The 21,450-nt window shown below is 41.1% G+C and overlaps 4 protein-coding genes across 5 annotated transcripts; 3 read left to right on the top strand and 1 right to left on the bottom strand.

Annotated features, from left to right (window-relative positions):
• Positions 1 to 8,961: 8,961 nt before the first annotated feature.
• On the top strand, positions 8,962 to 10,277 carry LOC124197768. Of its 2 annotated transcripts, none has more exons than XM_046593317.1 (4): positions 8,962 to 9,098; positions 9,245 to 9,467; positions 9,526 to 9,690; positions 9,774 to 10,277. In XM_046593317.1, exons 2-4 carry the CDS (start codon positions 9,271 to 9,273, stop codon positions 10,084 to 10,086), a joined length of 675 nt encoding a protein of 224 aa, XP_046449273.1. In that variant the 5' UTR covers positions 8,962 to 9,098; positions 9,245 to 9,270; the 3' UTR covers positions 10,087 to 10,277. The 2 variants fall into 2 exon arrangements, with proteins under 2 accessions (XP_046449273.1, XP_046449272.1); XM_046593316.1 differs by having other exon boundaries at positions 8,963 to 9,103.
• Positions 10,278 to 11,136: 859 nt separating this feature from the next.
• Positions 11,137 to 12,530, top strand: LOC124198882. The gene is made up of 4 exons (XM_046594949.1): positions 11,137 to 11,262; positions 11,370 to 11,570; positions 11,646 to 11,810; positions 11,896 to 12,530. The coding sequence occupies exons 2-4, from the start codon at positions 11,383 to 11,385 to the stop codon at positions 12,236 to 12,238; spliced, it is 696 nt and encodes a 231-aa protein (XP_046450905.1). The 5' UTR covers positions 11,137 to 11,262; positions 11,370 to 11,382; the 3' UTR covers positions 12,239 to 12,530.
• A 671-nt stretch (positions 12,531 to 13,201) lies between these two features.
• LOC124198884 lies at positions 13,202 to 14,515 on the top strand. The gene is made up of 4 exons (XM_046594950.1): positions 13,202 to 13,301; positions 13,396 to 13,577; positions 13,724 to 13,888; positions 13,947 to 14,515. The coding sequence occupies exons 2-4, from the start codon at positions 13,396 to 13,398 to the stop codon at positions 14,278 to 14,280; spliced, it is 681 nt and encodes a 226-aa protein (XP_046450906.1). The 5' UTR covers positions 13,202 to 13,301; the 3' UTR covers positions 14,281 to 14,515.
• A 437-nt stretch (positions 14,516 to 14,952) lies between these two features.
• On the bottom strand, positions 14,953 to 20,113 carry LOC124198880 (probable ATP-dependent RNA helicase DDX31). Its single transcript, XM_046594947.1, has 14 exons — positions 19,907 to 20,113; positions 19,272 to 19,799; positions 19,055 to 19,204; positions 18,872 to 18,988; positions 18,575 to 18,795; positions 18,231 to 18,498; positions 18,054 to 18,131; positions 17,918 to 17,986; positions 17,778 to 17,837; positions 17,456 to 17,646; positions 17,262 to 17,319; positions 17,096 to 17,192; positions 16,800 to 17,034; positions 14,953 to 15,188 (listed from the first exon to the last, which is right to left on the bottom strand). Exons 1-14 carry the CDS (start codon positions 19,967 to 19,969, stop codon positions 15,041 to 15,043), a joined length of 2,283 nt encoding a protein of 760 aa, XP_046450903.1. The 5' UTR covers positions 19,970 to 20,113; the 3' UTR covers positions 14,953 to 15,040.
• Positions 20,114 to 21,450: the final 1,337 nt, after the last annotated feature.

The raw sequence follows: 21,450 nt of genomic DNA, 5'->3' as shown, positions 1-21,450 counted from the left end.
TGGACCACAAAGTCTAGCGAGTCCCTCACCGGCCACACTACACCGTGTCTGCCTGGACTCGCCCCACCGGCCATACTTATGGTATTCCGGCCCTTAACACATACACAGAATACTGGTCATGTATGTGACATTCCAGTTACCAGCAAATACACATATGCGATTCAACAATAAACAGGATAAAGACGGACAAGCAAAGATAAGGTACTCACACACGAGAGTCACACGAGATAGCCTCGCTATTGGAAAAGAGTGCCGAGCTGAAGGCGACGTCGTCTTAGTTTAAAAGGGTACACACGAGTGGTCTCAAGTCCATTCAAAGGAACCAAAGAAGAACTCCAACTCAACGTCAGAGAGACGTGAAATACAGAGGGACTCACTCGACGATCCTATATCGTCGAGTTCCGCGGAATAAGGTGAACAGATACAAGTAAAATAGGGAAACAGAAAAGGGGGAATAATTCCAGGAAAGGTGTGAACGTCGACAAGTTGGCGGCGATCATAACAATATACAAATAAAAAACAACACAACACATAACAGAAATTAGTAGGCCTACTAGTTAAGCTACAGTAAGTGATGCGTGAATTGGAGAATAAGTCTAGTAAAAGGGTATTAAGTCTAGTAATTTTATCTCTATTTTGAATATGGCTGAATAACAAATTAATTTGCAAGCGGACGAGTGAGACTGGACGACAACGATTATGCTCAACTCTATAATTCTGGCAGATACTTGAGACGAGGCTGTTGGGTTTAAAATTTATTGACTTGAAGACCGACATTCGTGCTTATTCTCAAATTCACGCAGCACGTAGTGTGTGTGTGAGGAGAGCGCAAAGATATCCATAAAAAGAAAAAAATTTAGAACTTGCCGCCAGGGGGGATTTTGGGAGGATAGCTTCCCATCTGCGAGTGTCAATGCCCGGCAGAAATCGTCGATCAAGTTTGCGACCGTTGATCAAGTTCCCGGAATCATCAAGTGTACAGCTACGTATCATCGAGTAACTGCGATCGCGGGGCCTGTGAATCAAGTGTTTCTGCCGGGACATTTGACTTGCCATATTGGTGTAGACTGTAGAGGTTGGGTGAGAACGACACGTGTTACATCATTATCAAGCAGGTACAATAGCCGCAAAGCTGGGTCTGGGTGACAAAAAGTCGTATAAAAGGAGAGAGAAAAGGCGATTGAAGTCAGTCGAGTGAGCATCTCCGACACGGTAACAACTGCAGCGCACTATTTGTCACCAACTGCCTTCATTGTAAAACCAATTCGCAATCATGGGTAAATATGTACTTATTATATCGAGACGTGACCAAATTCTACCTTGTTTCTAATTTTTAATTTGCCATTTATATTTGTTATCTATGTTTTATGTTTGTCATTGAAGTATTAATGTTTAAATTATTGATTGTCAAGTTAACTACTGCGTCGTGCTGCTGTTGGGCGTTTTATCGTTGATGGCTGGGTCGACCATGGGTGTACCGATGTCTCCTGGGTAGGGGAGACTGGAGTAAAACGGGACACCGGGTCAAAAGGGACAGTGGGGGGAAAAATATTAGATGTTAATAAAATTTAAAAAAAATTTAGTATGTTATGTAAATACGTATAATCTACTTAGGCATGAAATTTTGTGGATTTTTGTCAATAACTGCATGAGTTATTGACAAAACTAAAAAAACGGTTTTTTTAGAGATTTTTGTCTCCGCCATTTTATGTTTATAGAAACAAATAAACGCTAATGGCATGTAAATTTAATATGGAAATGAAGCTGATTCATTTCTTGATCGTTTAAAACAAAAATTAGAATTTTAGATCGATTAGTTTAGACAGTATGAACTTTAAAAAAAAAGAGTCATAATCGGGAAATCGGGACAGCTGTTTTTGACTATTTTGGGACAGTTACGGGCCAATCAGCGTACAGCATTTTAAAGAGGCTTGATTTCCTAACCTGGCAACGCAGGATATCCTACTGCTCCATAAGGAATTTTGTTTATATAAGAAAAAAGTTTCATTACCAAAATAATCAAATTGAAACATTTATAAACTCAAAGAGTCTATGCAGTGGAACACTTTTTAAATTTTTTTAAATTTTTTAAATGTATTTAAAAGAGAAAACGGAGGACGTCCCTTACCACCCACTCCAGTGTCCTCAATTACCCCAAAAAATAGGCCCCTCCCACAAATCTGAGGAAACTTCAAAGGTATTTTATGGGTAAATGGTTCATTATTAAATTATATAAAAAATATGGGGGGTTCATTACAATATGGAATACATAAAAACAAAATTTTAAAGAAATTAAATAATTAGTTTGGGAGATATAGGGGGAAAACAAAAACTTTCCCGTTTTACTCCAGTCTCCCCTACGGCGGATACCAAACAACAACGACGAAGGAATACTACACCACGCCACCGCCTTACTACACAACACCTACTTACTACACCGACCCCCCCCCCCCCAAGTACTACACGACTACGTATGCTGCCCCAGCTTACTACACGGAGGCTCCCGTTTACTACACCACCAAGGCTCCCGAGTATTGCACTACAGCTTCTTACTACACCACGACGTATGCTGCCCCAAGTTACTACACTGAAGCTCCAGTTTACTACACGACAACATACGCCAGTCCCACCTACTACAACGAGGCTCCAAAGTATTACTCTGCCCCGAGCTACTACCAGACTGAGGCTCCGGTTTACTACACCACAAAGGCCCCCGAGTACTACATTACAACTTACGCCGCTCCTACTTACTACACTACCAAGGCTGCCGAGTACTACACCACTACCTATGCTGCTCCAATCTACTACACTGTGACTCCAGTTTACTACACCACCAAGGCTCCTGAGTACTACACAACAACATACGCTGCATCTACTTACTACACCGAGGCCCCGAAGTATTATGCTGCTCCAAGCTACACAACTACTGAAGCAGCCAAGTATTACGAAGCCCAACCTTACTACACCGCGGCTGCTCCTTCTTATCATGCTGAACCAACCTACTACACCGAGGCTCCGGTGTACACAACTTACGCCGCTCCAAGCTACTACACCGAAGCGCCAGTTTACTACACCACCAAGGCCGCCGAGTATTACACAACTACGTATGCTGCTCCAACTTATTGCACCGAAGCACCTAAATATTATTCAACACCAGCCTACTACACTACCAAGGCTCCAGAGTACTACACCACAACCTACGCTGCTCCGACGTACTACACCACCAAGGCTCCAGAGCACTACACCACAACCTACGCTGCTCCTACGTACTACACCACCAAGGCCCCTGAGTACTTCACCACAACCTACGCTGCTCCGACGTACTACACCACCAAGGCTCCTGAGTACTACACCACAACCTACGCTGCTCCGACACTACACCACCAAGGCCCCTGAGTACTACACCACAACCTACGCTGCTCCAACGTACTACAACACCAAGGCCCCTGAGTATTACACAACTACCTACGCTGCCCCGACTTACTACACTGAAGCTCCAAAGTATTACTCGGCTCCGAGCTATCAAACTGAGGCGCCGAAATACTACACTACAACATATGCTGCTCCAACCTACTACACTGAAGCCACAAAGAAGTATTATTAACCGTAGCAGCCTTGTTTTAATTCACGCGGCGATGCAGTTTTCAATTTTATTCGCATGTCATATTCGTTACAAAATTTCTCTGATTTATCTGCCTTGTCTATCCATTCACTAGTCATTCGGTTTGGATTGGTTCGTCCTTCAGATTTTTCAAAAATAAATTATTTATGAGATTACTTAACTTGTTTTGATCTGTTTCGGTAAATGTCCAAGATTAGTTGGTCGTGTGAAATGGTAAGTGATTGAAAAGGCTGTTTGATCATTAGCACCGACGATTTTACAATCCTTATTGAGCAATTTGGTTGTCTTTTTTCCCGCTATTCTCAGAAACAGTTGGTTGTGACGTTTTATGGACTGTTCGATAGACTAATGGTCTTTAATATTTGTAACATGTCTGTTTAGAGGGAAAAGGAAAGACTTTCTGGGATGAAGACTACTTCGGTCGTCTGCTGGATAGCGCCCTGAGTGGCAGCACCGTAATAGAGCTTCCGACTCTTAACTCATTTTCTGTGTGTTCCGTTTGTGCCATTTTTGTTTACTTTGGTTAGTTTAATAGCCATTGTTCTACTGTGTCTCGTGTTACTTCATTCGGCGTTCTCAGTTATTCCTGCTTCTTTCTGTGCCCATTTGTTTATCGTCCTGCCGGCATGTCGCCCCAGGGCTTCTCGAATCAGCTGTCTGCCGAGCAGTTTTTCTCTGCTCGCAATTCTCCACTAGTGCCACCACTACTACCATTCAGCTTATTGTTTACGGTAAGAGCCTTGGGCATTGCCTCACGCAGCCCGACCAAGCGTTGCAGAAGGAGCGGAAAATCGGTGAGAAGAGGCTTGACGGTCAAAAAGTTTTTACAATGCGCCCTTGTTAATGCTCGATCCATTCAGTGCAACATGTATATTATTCAACATCATATCGTGTGTCATAACCTTGATGTAGTCGCCATTACTGAATCCTGGCTTCGTGAAGATAGTGGAGACGATATTTTACGCGAACTATGCCCGGCTGGTTATTCGTCACTTCATAAGCCGAGAATAGGCAAGCGCGGAGGGGGAGTTGCAATTATATTTCGCGATACTGTGCGCGTTCGTCCACTTAACTTAGACTTCGTTGCTATTTCGTTCGAGTTTCTTGCTGCATCCCTTACCACCAACTCTACGTGCTTCACGCTTCTCGTTATCTATCGCCCACCCTCCCACAAACCCAATCAGTTTATTGATGAGTTTGCAAGTCTGCTTGAATTCCTGGTTCATTCTCCCGGTCTCCTGCTCATAGTTGGCGACTTTAACATCCATGTAGACGACAAATCGTGTCAACTGGGCCAGTCATTTCTCTCTTTAATCGACTCATTCGATCTTCAGCAGCATGTGTCTGACTCTAGCCACGTCGGTGGCCACACTCTCGATCTTGTGTTATCAAGATCGTCGGAAAACTTTCTAGTTGATTTTTCCACATCCGACTTCATCAGTGACCATCGTGCGATCCATTGGTGCGCCAAGGCACACCGCCCGTTGCGTCCAGTCAAGAAGGTAGAGTTCAGGAAGCTGAAGTCAATCGACTTTTCTTCCTTCTGCTCTGACCTGCTAAAGCTGCCACTTCTTACGTCCCCAGCTGGGGACTGTGAAAGTGCTCTGTCGCAGTACAACAACGGCCTTGCATGTGTTCTCGACTCACACGCTCCAATGGTCAAAAGATGCTTCACTGTTCGCCCAGATAATCCGTGGGACAATGAGGAGATCCATGCGGCTAGAAGAAAAGTGAGGAGGCTGGAGAGGCGCTGGAAGCTGACAAACCTGACAATTGACAAGCAAATCATGCATGGCGAGCTGCGGAATCTCCACGAGATGATCAACCTGGCTAAGAGATCCTTCCTTGAATCTCAGATCCTGGAAGCTGGTGGGAAGAAGACCTCCCTCTTCAAGCTCGTTGACTCGCTGCTGCTCGTCAAACCTGGTCTGCGGCTACCCACTCATGATTCCTTAGCAGAACTCGTTGAGCAGTTTAGCCACTTCTTTGTCTCCAAGATCAACACCATCCGAGCGAACCTTGACGCTGCTGCTGGAAACTGGGAACCGGAGACACGTCAACCCGTCGTCGCCTTCTCATCCTTCTCTCCAGTAACAGTTTGTGAAATTTCGTCTCTCATATTGTCGTGTGCATCAAAGTCCTCCCCTCTTGACCCATTGCCTACGTTTGTTCTAAAGAAGTGCCTACCATCATTGGCTCCCTCAATTGCAAACATAATTAATTTGTCTCTCTCCTCTGGAGTGTTTCCCCAGGATATGAAGCTTGCCCTCATTACCCCACTGTTGAAAAAACATGACCTTGATTCTGATGTGCTCTCCAACTATCGACCTGTGTCCCTTCTTTCATTCCTCTCTAAACTTCTTGAACGTGTCGCCGCTAAACAGCTTGTGGCCTATCTTGAGTCTCAGTCCCTCTTTGCCTCTGTGCAATCAGCGTACAGAGCTGCTCACTCCACTGAAACTGCCCTTCTTAAGGTACTTAACGATCTCCTCACTTCGGTTGACAACGGCGACGCTGTCATCCTGGCTCTCCTTGATCAAAGCGCAGCCTTTGACACCATCGACCATGGCATTCTCCTAGACCGCCTCTCTGCTCGCTTTGGTGTCTCTGGACTCGCCCTCACCTGGTTCACCTCGTATCTCGACAAAAGGCAGCAGTCGGTCAGCGTCAATGGCGTATCGTCATCTCCCACCCCACTCATTTACGGTGTTCCGCAAGGCTCGGTGCTAGGCCCTATACTCTACATCCTGTACAACTCCCCGATGCACGAAATAGCTTCGTCCTTTGGGATTTCTGACCACTACTTTGCCGACGATTCCCAAGAATATGATTCTTTCACCCCATCTCTGTCTGCAGCTGACCAACAACGAGTTTTCGATAACCTTACAGCGTCTCTCGTAGAACAAGGGAAATGGCTGGCTGCCAACCGCCTTAAACTGAATGAAGACAAAACGGATGCTCTCCTAGTCTCTTCAAAAGACAATGTAGCGAAGAAACGCATTGCGTCTATTCCTCTCGTGGTCGGTGGCGCTAGCATCATTCCCTCTCCTGTGGTCCGAAATCTTGGGGTTCTACTTGACTCTCACCTAACAATGGAGCAACAGATAAATTCGTCATGCAAATCGTCCTACTTTCACCTCAGGCGAATCGCAAGAATAAAGAAATTCCTCTCTCTTCCTGCAGTGATACAGCTCGTGCATGCTTTTGTTCTGTCCCACATTGACTACGGCAACGCTCTACTGGTTGGTCTTCCCGCAACTCGCCTGGCGAAGTTGCAGCGTGTCCAAAACTCAGCAGCTCGTCTCATCATGGGTGTAAGCCGACGTGAATCCATCACTCCAGTTCTCCGCTCCCTGCACTGGCTCCCAGTGTGTCAGCGCATCGAGTTCAAGATTGCTGTCCAAGTGTTCCGTTGCTTAGTTGGTCTCGCGCCACAATATCTCAGTGCACTAATCAGCATCCGTGACACCGGCCGTGAATCCCGCTCCTCCTTCCAGCTCCTACTCTTCACCCCTCGCAGCCACATGAAAAGCTTTGGCGATCGAGCATTCTCAGTCGCCTCTCCTCGAATTTGGAATTCCTTACCCCCCGACCTTCGCTTACTAGCTCTCTTTCCTTACTCTCCTCTTTTCTCTCTCACACAGTTTCGTTGTAAGCTAAAAACATTTTTGTTTCGAACGGCATATGAAAATTGAGTTTCCCCATGTATATTGTCGGAGCTATAGCGCCTTTGATCATGATTTGGAAAAGGCGCTATTCAATATTAAATGCAATACATTATTATTATTATTATTATTAAGAGAGAAATGCGCCGGTTATCATTGGAGAACACATGGGTAGTGTTTGTAGTTCATAGTGTGAATAGTCAAGTGTTGGTATTATACTTTCTAACTCATAGAGAAACAAATAAGTTATAATGTAGAATTGTGTTTTATTTGCCCACCTCCACCCACAATTCCACCACGGTTTAACATAAGACATACAATACATAATACATACATACAAACATACACTTAAGTTAACCCGTTGGCTGCCACGCCATACAACCCGTAGATTGTTCTTCTACTACTCTACGCGCCATGTCTGAAGGATCCATGACCAAGGTGGGACTTGCCATTGCTGACAAGTCCGGGCTGACACGGTGACAGGAGAAGATGGAATGCACAACCTCTAGAATCCATCACCGTATCGACAAGGGGGAAGTCCCTATGGTGCATTGCCTAACAGGCGCCTTACGGCGAATTTTGGGCTGGTGCGACTCTCCGACCCCGCGGCATGAAAACCACGAGACCGAACAGCGCGGCCCGTGCTAAGGAGCTAGGGGAGAACAAAGGCGTGGCAGCCAACGGGTTAACTAACACTAACACAAACGGAATAATACCAACAACAAATGATGATCCTCGCTGACATTTTGGAGATACCGGCGACGTTTCGGTGTCCATCTTCTCGACGTTTCCTCTGCATTACCTGAATAAAGAAAAAACAATTCTTATTTAGTACAATTCTTAGTTAGGCAATAAAAGTTACATAATACAGATAGAAACAATAATCAGGTTTTTTAGCTCAAAGATTTAAAGATGCAATTTTTAAAACTTAAAATCAAGCTTGCAATATTGAGAACTGTAAACAGAACAAAGCTCACTTGCTAGTCTTAAAAAAAATTTCCGGGAGTATACCGGAAGTAAGCCACAGCGCCTTAACCATTGAGATGTCATCAAATTAAATTATATATTCGTGATCTCCGTGAAATTTGGGGTCGATTACGTGTGATTTAAACGAAATCCAAAATTTGGCCAAAATCCTGAATTTTCCTGAACTATAGTAAAAAATCACACAGCTCTTCGCCCTTGCTAACGCAGCCACGTAGGTAGGTAGCTAACATTATCTACAGCTTTTGTGTGAAATCACTAGATGCCAGCGGCTACAAACTAAACTGATGGTTTTACATTATTCCGCTAAAGCGAGGTGAGCAGTGAGCTCTATTGCGGGAATCCGGATGAGTTATTAGCTTATTACGTTAGTTCATCTATAGTTTTATCGGTTTTTTCCCATATTTTGACTTGACGTAGTCTCGTTCGGATCCGTCTACATACGAGTAAGTGAATTTAAAAGCTTACGTTTTCTTGCCCAGTGAGATAACGTCCTCAAACAAATTGACGAAAAATCAACCAAAGATAATTCGTATATGCATTAAATACTTGTTACATGGCGTAATTGTCGAAATTCGTAGTTGCACTTAAGCAGTAAAACTGCAGAAGAAATTAACGGAAAACATTTACCGTATGCAGTTCTTTTCAGACGAGAGTTTTCAAAATAAAATTACTAATTGGGATGCTGGCCGTGGCTTTCCCTTCACAGAGGCGGAAGTGCCAAGGTTCATCCCCCTTTAGCTCTGCAGTGTGTGAAAGATCCGATATAAAGACGTCGACCATCACTTTACCATGAAATAGTGCAGCTTCTTCCTTCTTTCAGGAAGGTCCGGTACGCTATCCCTTTTTTCTTGGTCCTATTATTAGATTTAAATTTAACTTTTCCAATTTGTCCTTTTAGCGATAATAATTTAAAAAATAAACCTAATTTCATATAAATATATTTTTTATTTTTTAATTGGCATTATTTCAGGTCTGGATAAAAGTAATCGTTAGAAAATGACGTTCGGAGTTGGGCATTCGCCTCTTTTTATTCAAGGCTCAAACTGGGCCATTGAGAACATTATCGAGACTCCAATGGATTCCGTGCTCGGTGATCCTGCATTCGTATACATCAACGTCTTCTCCCTGATCTTTCGCATAGTTATCCAACTCGAGAGACTTTTTGTTAAGAAAAAGAAAACCCGCTCATCTAGGTAAGCGTGTGGCAAACTTTGAAAGCAATGAATTACAAATTTTGATATTTTTTTAAAGAAAAATTGGCGAAGATCAGCACACCATCTTCAAATCGCTGGAGAGATCCTTGCAGACCACTGGAATCGACGGGAGAGCTTGCCTTTTGCGAGCCATTTGCGAAATGCAGCAAGTCCCTTTCAACCATTATTCAATTATGGGTGAAATCCTCACAGCTCTTTTCACGTAAATTTTGCGTTTAGAAATTTAACACATAGGACCTAAATTATTTGACGTGATAACACTCGTTCTTTCCATGTTCAATGCAGCCCTAAACGTGGCGCTGGCAACATGATGCAGGATTATCTGGAAGCAGAAAAACTGGGTCAAGCGGACGCAGAATCCTGTGCTTCCGCCTATTACACATGCCCAGTATCTCTATTCAAAATGATGCGCACGTACAGCACTCCGGCCGACAAGCCACATGACCATCATCATAACGGTCACCATGCAAGGGCCGAGCAGGAAGAAGGGCGACGTGTTGATTCAGAAGTTCCGTACGAAGAATCTGATGGAATCGATGCAGATGATCCTGACAGGTCGAATCACTTAACTGATGAATTCAGGGTCGATATGTTTTAAATGTGTATGCACCATCGTTCGCAATGTTTAAAAAAATTGGCAAAAAAATCAAACATAGATCGACTCGACAAACTACGATTTATTTATTCGTGTTACCTATTTATTTTGAACTATAGTTCTCATTTCACACACTGTGCGTTTATGTACCCATGACGGAATGCTGGAAATACATCTTACATTACAGAACTGTATACTTACTTGAACATAAAATGATTTTTTCCTTTAAGAACGACATCACGTTTCTAATTTTTGAATAGATTGTAATATAGAGAAGGTTATAGATATTACATATAAGATAATGTAATATCGAACAGATAGCCAAAAACGGGAAAAAGGTTCTTTTAGCGTGGGAGTTTGATAACTTGGCACACAACATTTTGTGCAAGTTATAGCAAATTTGACCGCTTCCCTTCGCCACACGTACGTAATTTTTTTTTTTTTTTTTTGAAATTCTTATTTTATAACCTCTAAAAAAATAAAATGGGTCAAACTGCCAAGTTGGCACCGTCTGTACATTTTTCAGGAATGTATAGAACCCAGACAAGAAAAAATTTCGATACGGGTTAGCGATAGTGTTGAAGACCCTACCGAACATAGGTATCCTGTTAAGTAATTAATTGTCATCATAGCGGGATTTATGAAATTAGTATTTCACGGAGTTTGCGGGAGTTTGACAAAATACCGTTACTTATGGCCAGTCTTCTCTCGAATGTTTGACTCAAAATCTTAGAGAAAAAGCGGAATCAGCGCCGAGCCATTGAGTGGTTCTCACCGGTATACAAGGTCAAAAAGCCATGTAGCAGCCTATTTTTATTTTTGTGATATTTCTTCGTTCATTGAACCTTGCTGCGTAAAGAAATTTAGGGTAAGTAAAATAAAATTTTTATTATCCAAAAGAAATCGACTTATTTGATTATGCCGATTTTCAGCCAAGTTTGGTATCTTCGCAATTCAAGCGTTCGATTAAAACTATTTTTAAGAAGACAAAAAGCTGATTGCAGATAGGAAATAGAATTTCCCCCCTTACTGATGGTTATAAAGCTTGTGCCCACTTCCGACTCTGTCAACAGTCCCTTGTGAGCAGTCAACAGTAGCAACGTCAGTGTCAGAGGTGGTAGTGATCTAAGCGGATCTAAGAAAAAGCCAAGCAAAGTGTCGCTAAGCAGACAGATACAGGTAGTTAATTAGTTATTTTGCACATCAAAGTCGTCATTATTTTCTGCTCATTCATTCCCAAATTCTCTCACCTCGGAGTAACACAAAGTTTTATTCGCGTTAATTAGTTGTGCAAAGGAAATGGCCGCACGTAATGCCCTTTTAGCGAGACCCCAATGGGCCATCACCAATCAGTTGACTATGCCGCTAATAACAGTTGCAGAGAGCGGGAAAAAATCAGTTCGAGGACTCGTGGCTGTGGCGATTCCATTTACCATTTTTCTTGACACTCTCTTTGTAGACAAAGTTGTGACAGATAACGCAGGAAGGTACGTTGTTATTACTCAGGAGTTCGATTTGATTTTGAATTGAATTCGCATTAATGGATTGATAATGAAATACAGGAGCATGCAACGCGACCAGTATCAAATCTTCAAGAGTATTGAGGGGGCCTTACAAATAACGGGGATGGATGGAAAAGCCTGTCTCCTCCGCACTATCTGTGAAATCCAGCGAAACCAATTAGCGAAATACACTTTGGCTGGCGAACTCATTACTTTACTTCTGACGTAAGCAGACAAATGATTTTTAAATTGAAGTTGAACTTATTGAACACGAATAATTACCGCTTTGATTTTCTGGTTGTCACAACAGGCCCAAAAGTGGAGACGAAGGATTTTCTGGATTCTTACACGATTATTTGATTGCGGAGAAGGTTGGGCGTTCACTCAACCAGTCCTGCGCCGATTCATTCCCACGTTGCCCCGTGTCACTCTCCGATTTTTTCAGTTCGAATAATACTGGTGAGGTTGATGATACAGCTACCAAAGGTAGTTTCGTCAATTTGAATAGTCCACATCCTGAAGTGACGGAGAACTTGAAGCACAGCAGCCATTCTTCCATAACGAACAAGCCAGCTGATCATGAATTTTTAATTGAAAAGGACGCCACGTCTGTCCGGAAGAAGGAACCATTCGGAATGGAGAATGGACTTTAATTATAGTGTTTTCATTTAACGACGAATTTTTTTTATGACACCACACTGTCCGTCCAGAAGAAGCATATCCCTTTGGAACGGAGAACAAAATCAATAGGGGCGCATTTTCTTATATCAATATAGTTTGTCAATGCGGTCTGATGAAGAAAGAAGAGGAAAGCTTTAAAATAACAGCAATGGAAGCGCTACTTTGAAGCGGCATTTTATTTATTAATGAATGTGTAATAACTGCTGAATTAATTTATTTCAAAACCCAACCCAAATTACTTGTAAAATACAAATCTGAATGGAATCTTTGTGTTGGAATTATTTACTGATGAAAACTAACGAGTTATTTTGCCAATAAATTCAATTAAGACTGTTTCTAGTACTAAAAAAATTCTAAACGCATGAACTTGAAAATAAAAGATGCTAAAGCCTCTTTTCATTTTTGTTTAGATTGCGAAATTTCTGTTAACATATTCGTTTTGTAAAAATTAATTGGTCACAGCGCTAGAAAAGTAACGGATGTAAAGAGATGTTGTCGGAAGGAATTTCGAAGATATACCTTTTAGATGTATCCTTATGAGAACTCTTAAAGTCTTAATGTCGCATCCAGAGATAACAGTTAACATTATTAGTATTCCAAGCACAGCGACGACGATTGGCCCCGAGAACAACTGATTTTCAGGCCATGTCATCCATGTCAAGCAGGTTAAAAGTAGTTAACACCCGGAAGGAAGGACAGGAAATGGTTCCTTTCCTAAATGACCTTGTCCTTTCTAGCACAGTTTTGGATGAAATTTCGAGTTAAACTTTGATAGAAATACTGAATTGAACTTGGATCCCTATAAAATAATTGTTGAAGTAAAACAAGTTAACAACATAGAGCAGAGACGTTAGTTAACTAAATAAAACTAAACTGTTGTGACGACTAGGTAAAAGGTCGCCGTCTCATCACAATAAAAAAGAGGATGTTGACGTAAAACCAAGCAGTTATATAAGGACGTTCATACTTCCGTGAGGGCTCACAGTTGTCAATTGCCGACCGAGTTGTAGCATCACGTTTTAACGCTCGCTGAAGGTACGGGACTTTATAAAATTCAATTCTTTAAAACAATTATTAATCATATAGTCTTACATCAAATTAAACCTGAAATGTTTATTTTGATGTCTAGATGGGTACCCGCACTCCTGTGTTACTTCGTTCTCACTGGATAATCAACAACCAGTTGACCCTGCCGCTGGTTGCGGTAGACGATAAAGGAAAAACGGCAATCCGTGGACTCATCCAGTTGTTGGTTCCGGTTACCATATTCCTCGATACGATTTTCGCCGATACAGCTGGTTACACTACAAGGTAGAAAACAAATACGAGCCTTTTTCGTGAATAAATCAATCAATTTCTCTACCTCTTAATTGGATGAGATGCTATTGTGGTGCCAATATTACACGGGATATGTCTTACGAGAAATTTAAAAACTTAAAGTCTATTGTGTGCTACAGGGGATTTGGTGATGACCAGTACCAGATCTACAAGTCCATGGAAGGGATATTGCAAGCTACAGGAATAGATGGAAAAGCCTGTTTGCTTCGCACTATTTGCGAAATGCAAACAAATCCAATCGGGGAGTTTACCGTCGTCGGAGAGATACTAACCATTTTACTTTCGTAATTAAAGTTGTCTAAATTGAATAAAATTAAAACTAATAATAATTTTTTGTTCTAGTCCAAAAAGAGGCATAAACGATTTCTTACACGATTACATCGATGCTGAGCACATAGGGCAATCACACAACATGACTTGCGCAGGCGAGTTCCGAGAGTGTCCCGTCTCACTTTACAATCTCTTCCGCTCCGATGGTGATTCCAACGAAATAGTTGATGATGAGGACGACGAAGATGAAAGCGAACAATCGGATGTCCATGAAGAATCTGCCGGGCCCCATTCGACGAATAAGAGCCACGAAGTGTTTGTTCATCCTAATCTAGATCCTTTGGATGGCCAGAACCTAGTTGAAAACGAAAGACCTTACAATAACATAAACACCAATGAACATTAATTTCCATTCATCTTTAACAATATTTATATTTATAATATGCTTCTCGATCGAAATAACAATGTTAATTTTGCGTCAGGTGATCCGAGTGACGCAAGATTTTTGAAAAAAATAAATAAATTATGGATTAAAAGTTTTTAAGACCTATTAGTTATTTTAAAATGTAAAAGTTGACATAATGTATGTTCCATTGGTACCAATTCCTTTTTCATGTAAAATAAATTAATCGGGCTTCTGATATACGTACGATGTTTTCAGATGTGTCCACAACTCCACAACTCCACATCGAGGAATGAAAAGGTGACCCTGAATTCTGCTAGTAGTGTAGATGTGGACCTTCTTCCGTGAGCTAAAAGAAAAGATGAAAAACTTATTTATTTGTTAACCTGTAATCAGGGATAAGTTGGTAACCATGCATTTCTAAAATGAAAATTTGTATTTAAAATAAAAGTTTAAAGATTGACGATTATTTTCCTGAATTAAATTGAAATACCATGGGTAGGGAGATATGGCGTACGTAAGTATCCAGCAATCAAAATTACTTCTGATCCTGTCAGGCATGTTGAAAACTTTAGCGTGGGCCGGCTGGGCCCCTATAAAAATACATCTACTACCACAAAGAGAAGTTTGTCTCGCCAATAATAATAACCCTTAACGATTAAAAAACAAATTAGGTAGAACAATTTTGAATTGTAGTTAATTTCTTCGAAAAGACAAACAAACAATTGAAGATATAATAAGTCAAGAGTAAATCATCATTTAATTAGCACGGATTCCGCATTTCAAGGGCTGCTGCAGAAGTCGGACGAACTTTCATTTTCTTAGCTGGGGCCGGATCCAATCCGCTGGAATATTCCGAGAGCATGGCTTGACGTTCGTAAAAGTTTGGCTGGTGTTGAGTTCCTTCCGATCTGTCGATGAAAAACATAAACCAATAGGGAAAAGTAACATTTAGCAATGATGAGGTGTATCACGTTCAACTGCCAAATAATAGTTCTGCACAAATCCACACGGGCTATCACCTAAACGGATCTAGGCTGCGCGTTTGTGTAAACTTGTATGCGATGTCCCAAACGATTTTTAAAAAGGAGGAAATCACGGGAAAACATAAATCCCATGGCTGCGTCCAGTAACAATAAGACGATAAATTCGTGCAGACGTGAATCAAACAGTCAAAGGCGAGTAGATAAATTACACTAAACTTCCGCTTCAAGTGGATTGAAAGCAGAGGCCATTTCTCTCAATGAAAAGAATCAAAAGAGCAAGAAAAGATCGGCTTTTACAAGTTTGTGCACTTTGCCCGCCACTTGTAACGGCGATCTCGAGAACTTAGAAACGGACGTCGTCGTTTCCATTTCGACCTTTCTACTTTTCTATTTGATTACATTTCTAGTCACTTTATAGACCTCTTTTCGCCTTTCTCCCCTCCTTCGATTTATGATAATGAAACAGGCACCATTAGAAAAGCTACGTGACTGGGCCACAAGCAGCGGTAGCAGCTGTAAAAATGCGTCGAAAGCGGGCAAGTACAACGGATATGGGAAAAAGAGTCCAATAAAGGAAACACATAAGCAATAGGACATTTATCGAATCATTCTTGTTTTTAATTTTTTGAATCATCAGTCTTTGTGTCTACGAATGTTTTCCCCGGAAACGAAACAACTTTTTGGCTATGTGACGAATCTCTTCAATGTTTCGTCCCATTGCCTTTCAAAGTATCACCGATTTATTTACGTGAATTGAGAGTTCTCATTTGGCTTTGATCGACAACTACAACAACGGTGATAGGCATTCGAAGACGGATGGGATGGAGGACCAACCGAATAGATTCGCACCATTCGCACCTTATACGGTTATCACGGATCTTTCAAGGCCTCTTCTAGTTATGTGCACAGTGACGTAATGATTGACCACCTATCCCCCATTTCAAGCGAAACTATGAGGTAGCTAAGGTTAACCAAAAGTCGTTCGTCCCTTTCCTTTTTCTCTTAATTGTTTACAGTGAAAAGCCAAAACAAACCAGAGTGAATGAGGGAAAAAGTTACGGCCGGTATAAGGGTATAGGCACTAGGCAGCATCAACTTATCCGTAGAGTTGCTAAGAATTCGACGTTAGCCAACAAAGAGTTCCTACTAGTACAGCCAGAAAAAAAGGATATAGGCGGGAATTGTAAAAACAAATGAAAAACCAGAAACTTCAAGGTAATTTGTGGACCGCTGAGTGCCCTACCTCCCATACTAAAAGGACCAATTACTTCGAGAGCAAAAACATGTCCACTATCAATAAAATAACGACAATGTCGTCTGATTCTTCTTTCCTTTCATCCTGAAAGCTCTCGTGAATTCTAGAAACCATCGCCAGGAAAGAAGGAGTCGCCTAAGTGAGTGCGATTGGCGTATAAGAAATCAGAGCAACGACCATTACACGCGATATGTCACACTGACGGCCACATTAGTACAATGGGATCCCGGCCACGGGCCACGGACGATTACGACGTCAGACACACTTTGCTTTTCACTTACCCGAGTGCTTGAGCGGCTGCCCGTTTCAGAAGAGCCGGATTGCGTTGACGTGCCGTGTTAAATGGCTGGATGCGGTCATTTCGTTGACCCATTCGACCATTGGTGTTGATCTGCGCAGGCGGATCACGGAGGGCGAACGATTTGGCGTAGTGACCCAAGTGAAGCGACTGGAAATTGAAGACATCGCGGACGTCTTTCGGGAGAGCTGCGTACGATCGAACGAACGACACATACCCTACAAAAGATAATTTTACGTAAAAATTGCAAACAAATTAAACGAAAAACTGAACTGTTACCTTTGGTGGCCATTTCATAAACATTGTAACTCTCGATAACACATTCTTCAAAGCAAAGTTGAATAGAAGTGGCTGCTTGCTCCATTGTTTGTGTCGTCTATCCATTCGTTGAAAAAGTGCGAAAATATAACAGATTTCCTATTATATTGAAAGAAATCAAAATTACCTTTGACCATGAAGTGGTCAACGTCTTTAATATGGCATCTGGATTCTTCTCGACAACACTGGATTTATAGAGTTGGTAGGATGACGATGAAAAATGCACAAAAAAGGAAACGCAATCAATTAAATTACGTGCATAATTGTAAAAGATAGCGATAGATGAAACAGGAATTGAGTTTTTCGGGAAAACGGCCTAACCTGATGCCTCTATTGGCCAATCGATGAACGAAATCTGTTTCGGGTGGTGCCAAAAAAATTATTGCTTGGCCACATTTGCCGACTCGAGCTGTTCGGCCCACTCTGTGAACATATTCTTCTGCCGTTACAGGTGGATTATACTGAACGATCCAGTCGATGGCCGACAAATCCAGACCACGGGCAGCCACATCCTATTTTTTAAATACTCCATTAGTTAACTAAAATGACAACCGCGAAATATGTAAACATGATGTTGGTATTTTATCAAAATTCAGAAAATAAAAACAGAAGAATTAGAAAAGGATGAAATAGGATTACTTACTGTGCACAACAGGACACCGCTCTCAGTGTCACGAAATTCTTTAAAGATAGATGTCCGATCCTAATTTAACACAATTAATAATAAAATAAAATACGGAGGTTGTTTTTTCAGATTTTTCAAAATTAAAAAGTATTTTGTACCTTTTGAGGCATGCTGCCGTGTAGTTTGTAAAAACTTATTGAGGTTCGATCTTCTCGTTTTGCTAACACCTGTTCGAAATGAAATCAAAACGAAATGAAATAAACAACAAACACAAAGAACAGAAAAATAACTCACTCTATTGAAAAGCTCAGCGTGATAATCTACGGAATCCTGCGTCGTCATGAAAATCAATACTTTCTTTTCGGTGGATATCTGTAAGAGAAAGTCAAAATATATTCAGACATGAAAAGAATAATACGAAGGAAACATAACAATTGAATAAGATATGAAGACTATTTCTTCCTAACTAACCGTGCACTTCCATAGGATGAAAGCTGCTAGCGTCGCCAGCCGGAGTTTTGGTGGAACGATGATGTACGACTGCTTCAAATTTGTTGGTGTTACTAACTGATCTTGATTTTCGCTGTCGTCTTCCGACAATTTTATGTACTCAGGGTCCGTTAAAGTCAGTCCAGCTAGTTTTTCTACACCTTTACTCAATGTAGCCGAAACCATCACATTTTGTCGTCTCCCAATGCAGCCTTCTTTCACGAAATGCTCTTGTACAATGCTAAGAATTCTACAACAGACATTTTGGAAATTAAAGCAAAACCTTAATTTTAGTTAAATTCAATATTTTATGGAGTGATTAGTACCTAGCCACGTCTTTTTCATAACCCATGTCAAGAAGTCGATCGGCCTCATCCATGACAAGCCAATGAAGGCGACCAAGATTGAGATTCCGTGTTGAACTCAAATGGTCAAGTAAGCGACCAGGAGTAGAAATTAAAATGTTCATTCCTTTTCGTATACGCGCCTTTTCTGATTTCTTCTTCTCACCACCTATCAAGTAGCCGGGCACAACCCAAGTAAAGGCCTGTAATGTAAAAATGACAGTAGGTAAAACATCGGATAATAAATATGATTTTTTAAATATGGAAAGTTAAAAGTACCTTTAGAATTTTAGTGAACCATGTATAAGTTTGCAAAACCAATTCTCTTGTGGGAACAATAACAAGTGCAAATACACCAGAGGTTCTGTCAATTTTTGGAGTAATGCTCTGTAATTTCTTTTAAATCATACTTCATTAAAAATATGTTCATGCTTATCTAATGTGGAGAGCATTTGAACAAACCTCTACTATTGGGATAGCATATGCTAGAGTTTTCCCACTTCCTGTCTGAGACTTTACGAGCGCGTCTTTCTTGTCCAGAAGGATTGGGATTGTCCTAGATTGTGCTTCAGTCATTTGTTTTAAATTTAAATCTTTCTCCAAAGTTGTTATCTAAAATGATACAAATAATATGAATTAAACTTCCATTTTACAATCTTTTTATTATTTTTTTTCTTACCAAATATTTATGGATTTTCAAAGCTGAAAAGCTCTGAGATGAAAATACATTTTCTTCTGTAGCTTCTACATGGTCTTTAGTGACTTCAGGAATTTCAGGGTTTTTGAAGAAAAGTGATGATATGATGCCTGTGTTGTTGTAACCAGCTGTTGATGACTTGGATTGATCTGAAACAGCCCAATTTGATTTTCTATTTGATGAAGATTTTTTTGTTGCTTTTTTGGGTTTCACAGCCTTGAAATTTGATTCTGCTCCAAATTTTCCAGCATCATCTGGCGTTGTTTTCTGTGGTTCGGTTTTGTGACTTGACTGCTGGTCAGCAGCTTTAGATATAGATTGGGGATTGGTAGTTGCAAAATTTTTCACTTCACTCAAGGTTTTCTTCTGAAGAAGTGAGGCTTTTTTCCGCACTACTAAAAATGCAGGTTTCTTCACACCATCTGACTTCACAGTCTGTCGAGGCTTTGAGGCAAAGCTAACAAGAGGCAGTTTATCTTTAACATATTCTTGGTGTGATATAGGTTTTGCCTAGATAAAAAATATTGAAATGAATAGAACAGTATGATAATTAAACTAACAGACATTTAATGCATTTTATTTTTAACAACACTTATTTTGACAGATGCACTGCTAACCTTTGGAACATTTTGAGTGGGTTTACTACTATCAGTGAGGTTTAACGTGAAACCGTTGTCCATTTTCTATAGCCTAACGTAATTTTTCAGATAGCTGTGATGAAGCAAATAAGAAAAACACCGAGGAATGAAGATGAATTAAACTTTTCGAAAATCTCAGTCGCACGCTTTTAATTTTATCCGTCTTCTGCTACACTGGCACGTGCTTTTGAGCAGGGATTTGACTTCATGTACGCTAGATGGCCAATGCAGCGCGCAAAATTCAAAACGACACGGCTAGATTCATTTTATTTCAGGAAAATAAAGGAACATGAGCAAAATTTCGTGAGTCAAGAACATTATGAACGTTTTCTACCTACACTACTTAATTTTAAAGTATGATTTTAAGAAAGGCGGAGAATGATCAAAATATTTTCCTAGGAAAGATTTCATGTTGTATTTTGAAATGACAAACATACCGATATCTAAACCCATTTTTGATTTTTCTTTATCTTAAATAATTTAATACGAATCAAATTGTAATTTTGTGGCAGCTGCCGCAAACACAAGGGCATCGTTTGAGGTAAATGCTGCACTCATGGCAGAAGAGGATAGTTTTACATCTAAAGCGGCTTGTAATGACACTGTGGAAGCAGATTTGACAGGAAATATTTTCTACACCGAATTTGTGATAAGCGATCATCGCTTGTACAATACAGGGAGTGAATTTGTGATGAAACCAACGTCGAGGTGAGCGATAGAAATTGAGCACCAATTGATTATCTTTTAATCGGGATCTTGATAGCGCTTCCTCAGTCAGTTCCTGAATAACCAACCGTTTCCTTCGACATTCTTCTCTCGAAAATTTATGTTTCATTTCTTTCCTTTCCCTTCGGACACGGAGGATGAAACAATCGCAGAGTCGACACATGATGTAATTCGATTTGTTCCGGTACAATCCGGTCAGGAAATACAATCCGGTTAGTGAGAAAAGAGACACCCATGTCGACCAGCCTACCGGAAAGAAGGGAGTCGTGCAGACGGAACTGTCGGCTCTGGTACAATATTTGCTTTGCAAATTGAATCCGCCCAGCATGGAATGCATGATGCGGGCAATCGTCCCGTTGCCTTGGACATTAAACGCCAAACGAGCGTCTCCCTGTTCGGGCTCGGTGAATTGAATTTTCTGAAGTTCCTCGTGCGTCCATCTCACCACGCATTCACTCAGGCAGAACAACAACACTTTTACCAACAACTGGATGTTGAATGCCGACGTCCAAGGTATGCCACCCACTTTGGTAAAACAAAATTGAAAATTGGTTCTGTAGCGTCGCACGAAAATAGCCGATTGAATAAAACCTCGTAAGAGTAAGAACAGAGTGGAAATGACCAGAAATAAACTCGCAATACTTCGCACAATCATAACCCAATCAGTGTCAAGCGAAATGTGAACTGTAGGTCCGGAATCGAAGAGAGTGAAGTTGAATTGAAGCCATGGCTGGACAACCACCGATGCTTTCAGCTTTTCCACAGCTGTCAAGAACGTGTGATAAGCTTGGCCGTAA

Source organism: Daphnia pulex, chromosome 7 (genome assembly GCF_021134715.1).
Source record: "Daphnia pulex isolate KAP4 chromosome 7, ASM2113471v1".
Lineage (NCBI taxonomy): Eukaryota > Metazoa > Arthropoda > Branchiopoda > Diplostraca > Daphniidae > Daphnia > Daphnia pulex.
Note: the sequence above shows the minus strand (reverse complement) of the source record. Positions and strands in the feature narration are given on the sequence as shown.

Coding starts and splice junctions, on each gene's coding strand:
- LOC124198884 (XM_046594950.1), top strand. CDS start 13,396: ATGGGTACCCGCACTCCTGTGTTACTTCGTTCTCACTGGATAATCAAC. Junction 13,578..13,723: donor ACAGCTGGTTACACTACAAG/GTAGAAAACAAA, acceptor TGTGTGCTACAG/GGGATTTGGTGATGACCAGT. Junction 13,889..13,946: donor ATACTAACCATTTTACTTTC/GTAATTAAAGTT, acceptor TTTTTGTTCTAG/TCCAAAAAGAGGCATAAACG.
- LOC124197768 (XM_046593317.1), top strand. CDS start 9,271: ATGACGTTCGGAGTTGGGCATTCGCCTCTTTTTATTCAAGGCTCAAAC. Junction 9,468..9,525: donor AAGAAAACCCGCTCATCTAG/GTAAGCGTGTGG, acceptor ATTTTTTTAAAG/AAAAATTGGCGAAGATCAGC. Junction 9,691..9,773: donor ATCCTCACAGCTCTTTTCAC/GTAAATTTTGCG, acceptor TGTTCAATGCAG/CCCTAAACGTGGCGCTGGCA.
- LOC124198880 (XM_046594947.1), bottom strand. CDS start 19,969: ATGGACAACGGTTTCACGTTAAACCTCACTGATAGTAGTAAACCCACT. Junction 19,800..19,906: donor CCACTCAAAATGTTCCAAAG/GTTAGCAGTGCA, acceptor TTTTTTATCTAG/GCAAAACCTATATCACACCA. Junction 18,796..18,871: donor GGTTCACTAAAATTCTAAAG/GTACTTTTAACT, acceptor TTTACATTACAG/GCCTTTACTTGGGTTGTGCC.
- LOC124198882 (XM_046594949.1), top strand. CDS start 11,383: ATGGCCGCACGTAATGCCCTTTTAGCGAGACCCCAATGGGCCATCACC. Junction 11,571..11,645: donor GTGACAGATAACGCAGGAAG/GTACGTTGTTAT, acceptor AATGAAATACAG/GAGCATGCAACGCGACCAGT. Junction 11,811..11,895: donor CTCATTACTTTACTTCTGAC/GTAAGCAGACAA, acceptor TTGTCACAACAG/GCCCAAAAGTGGAGACGAAG.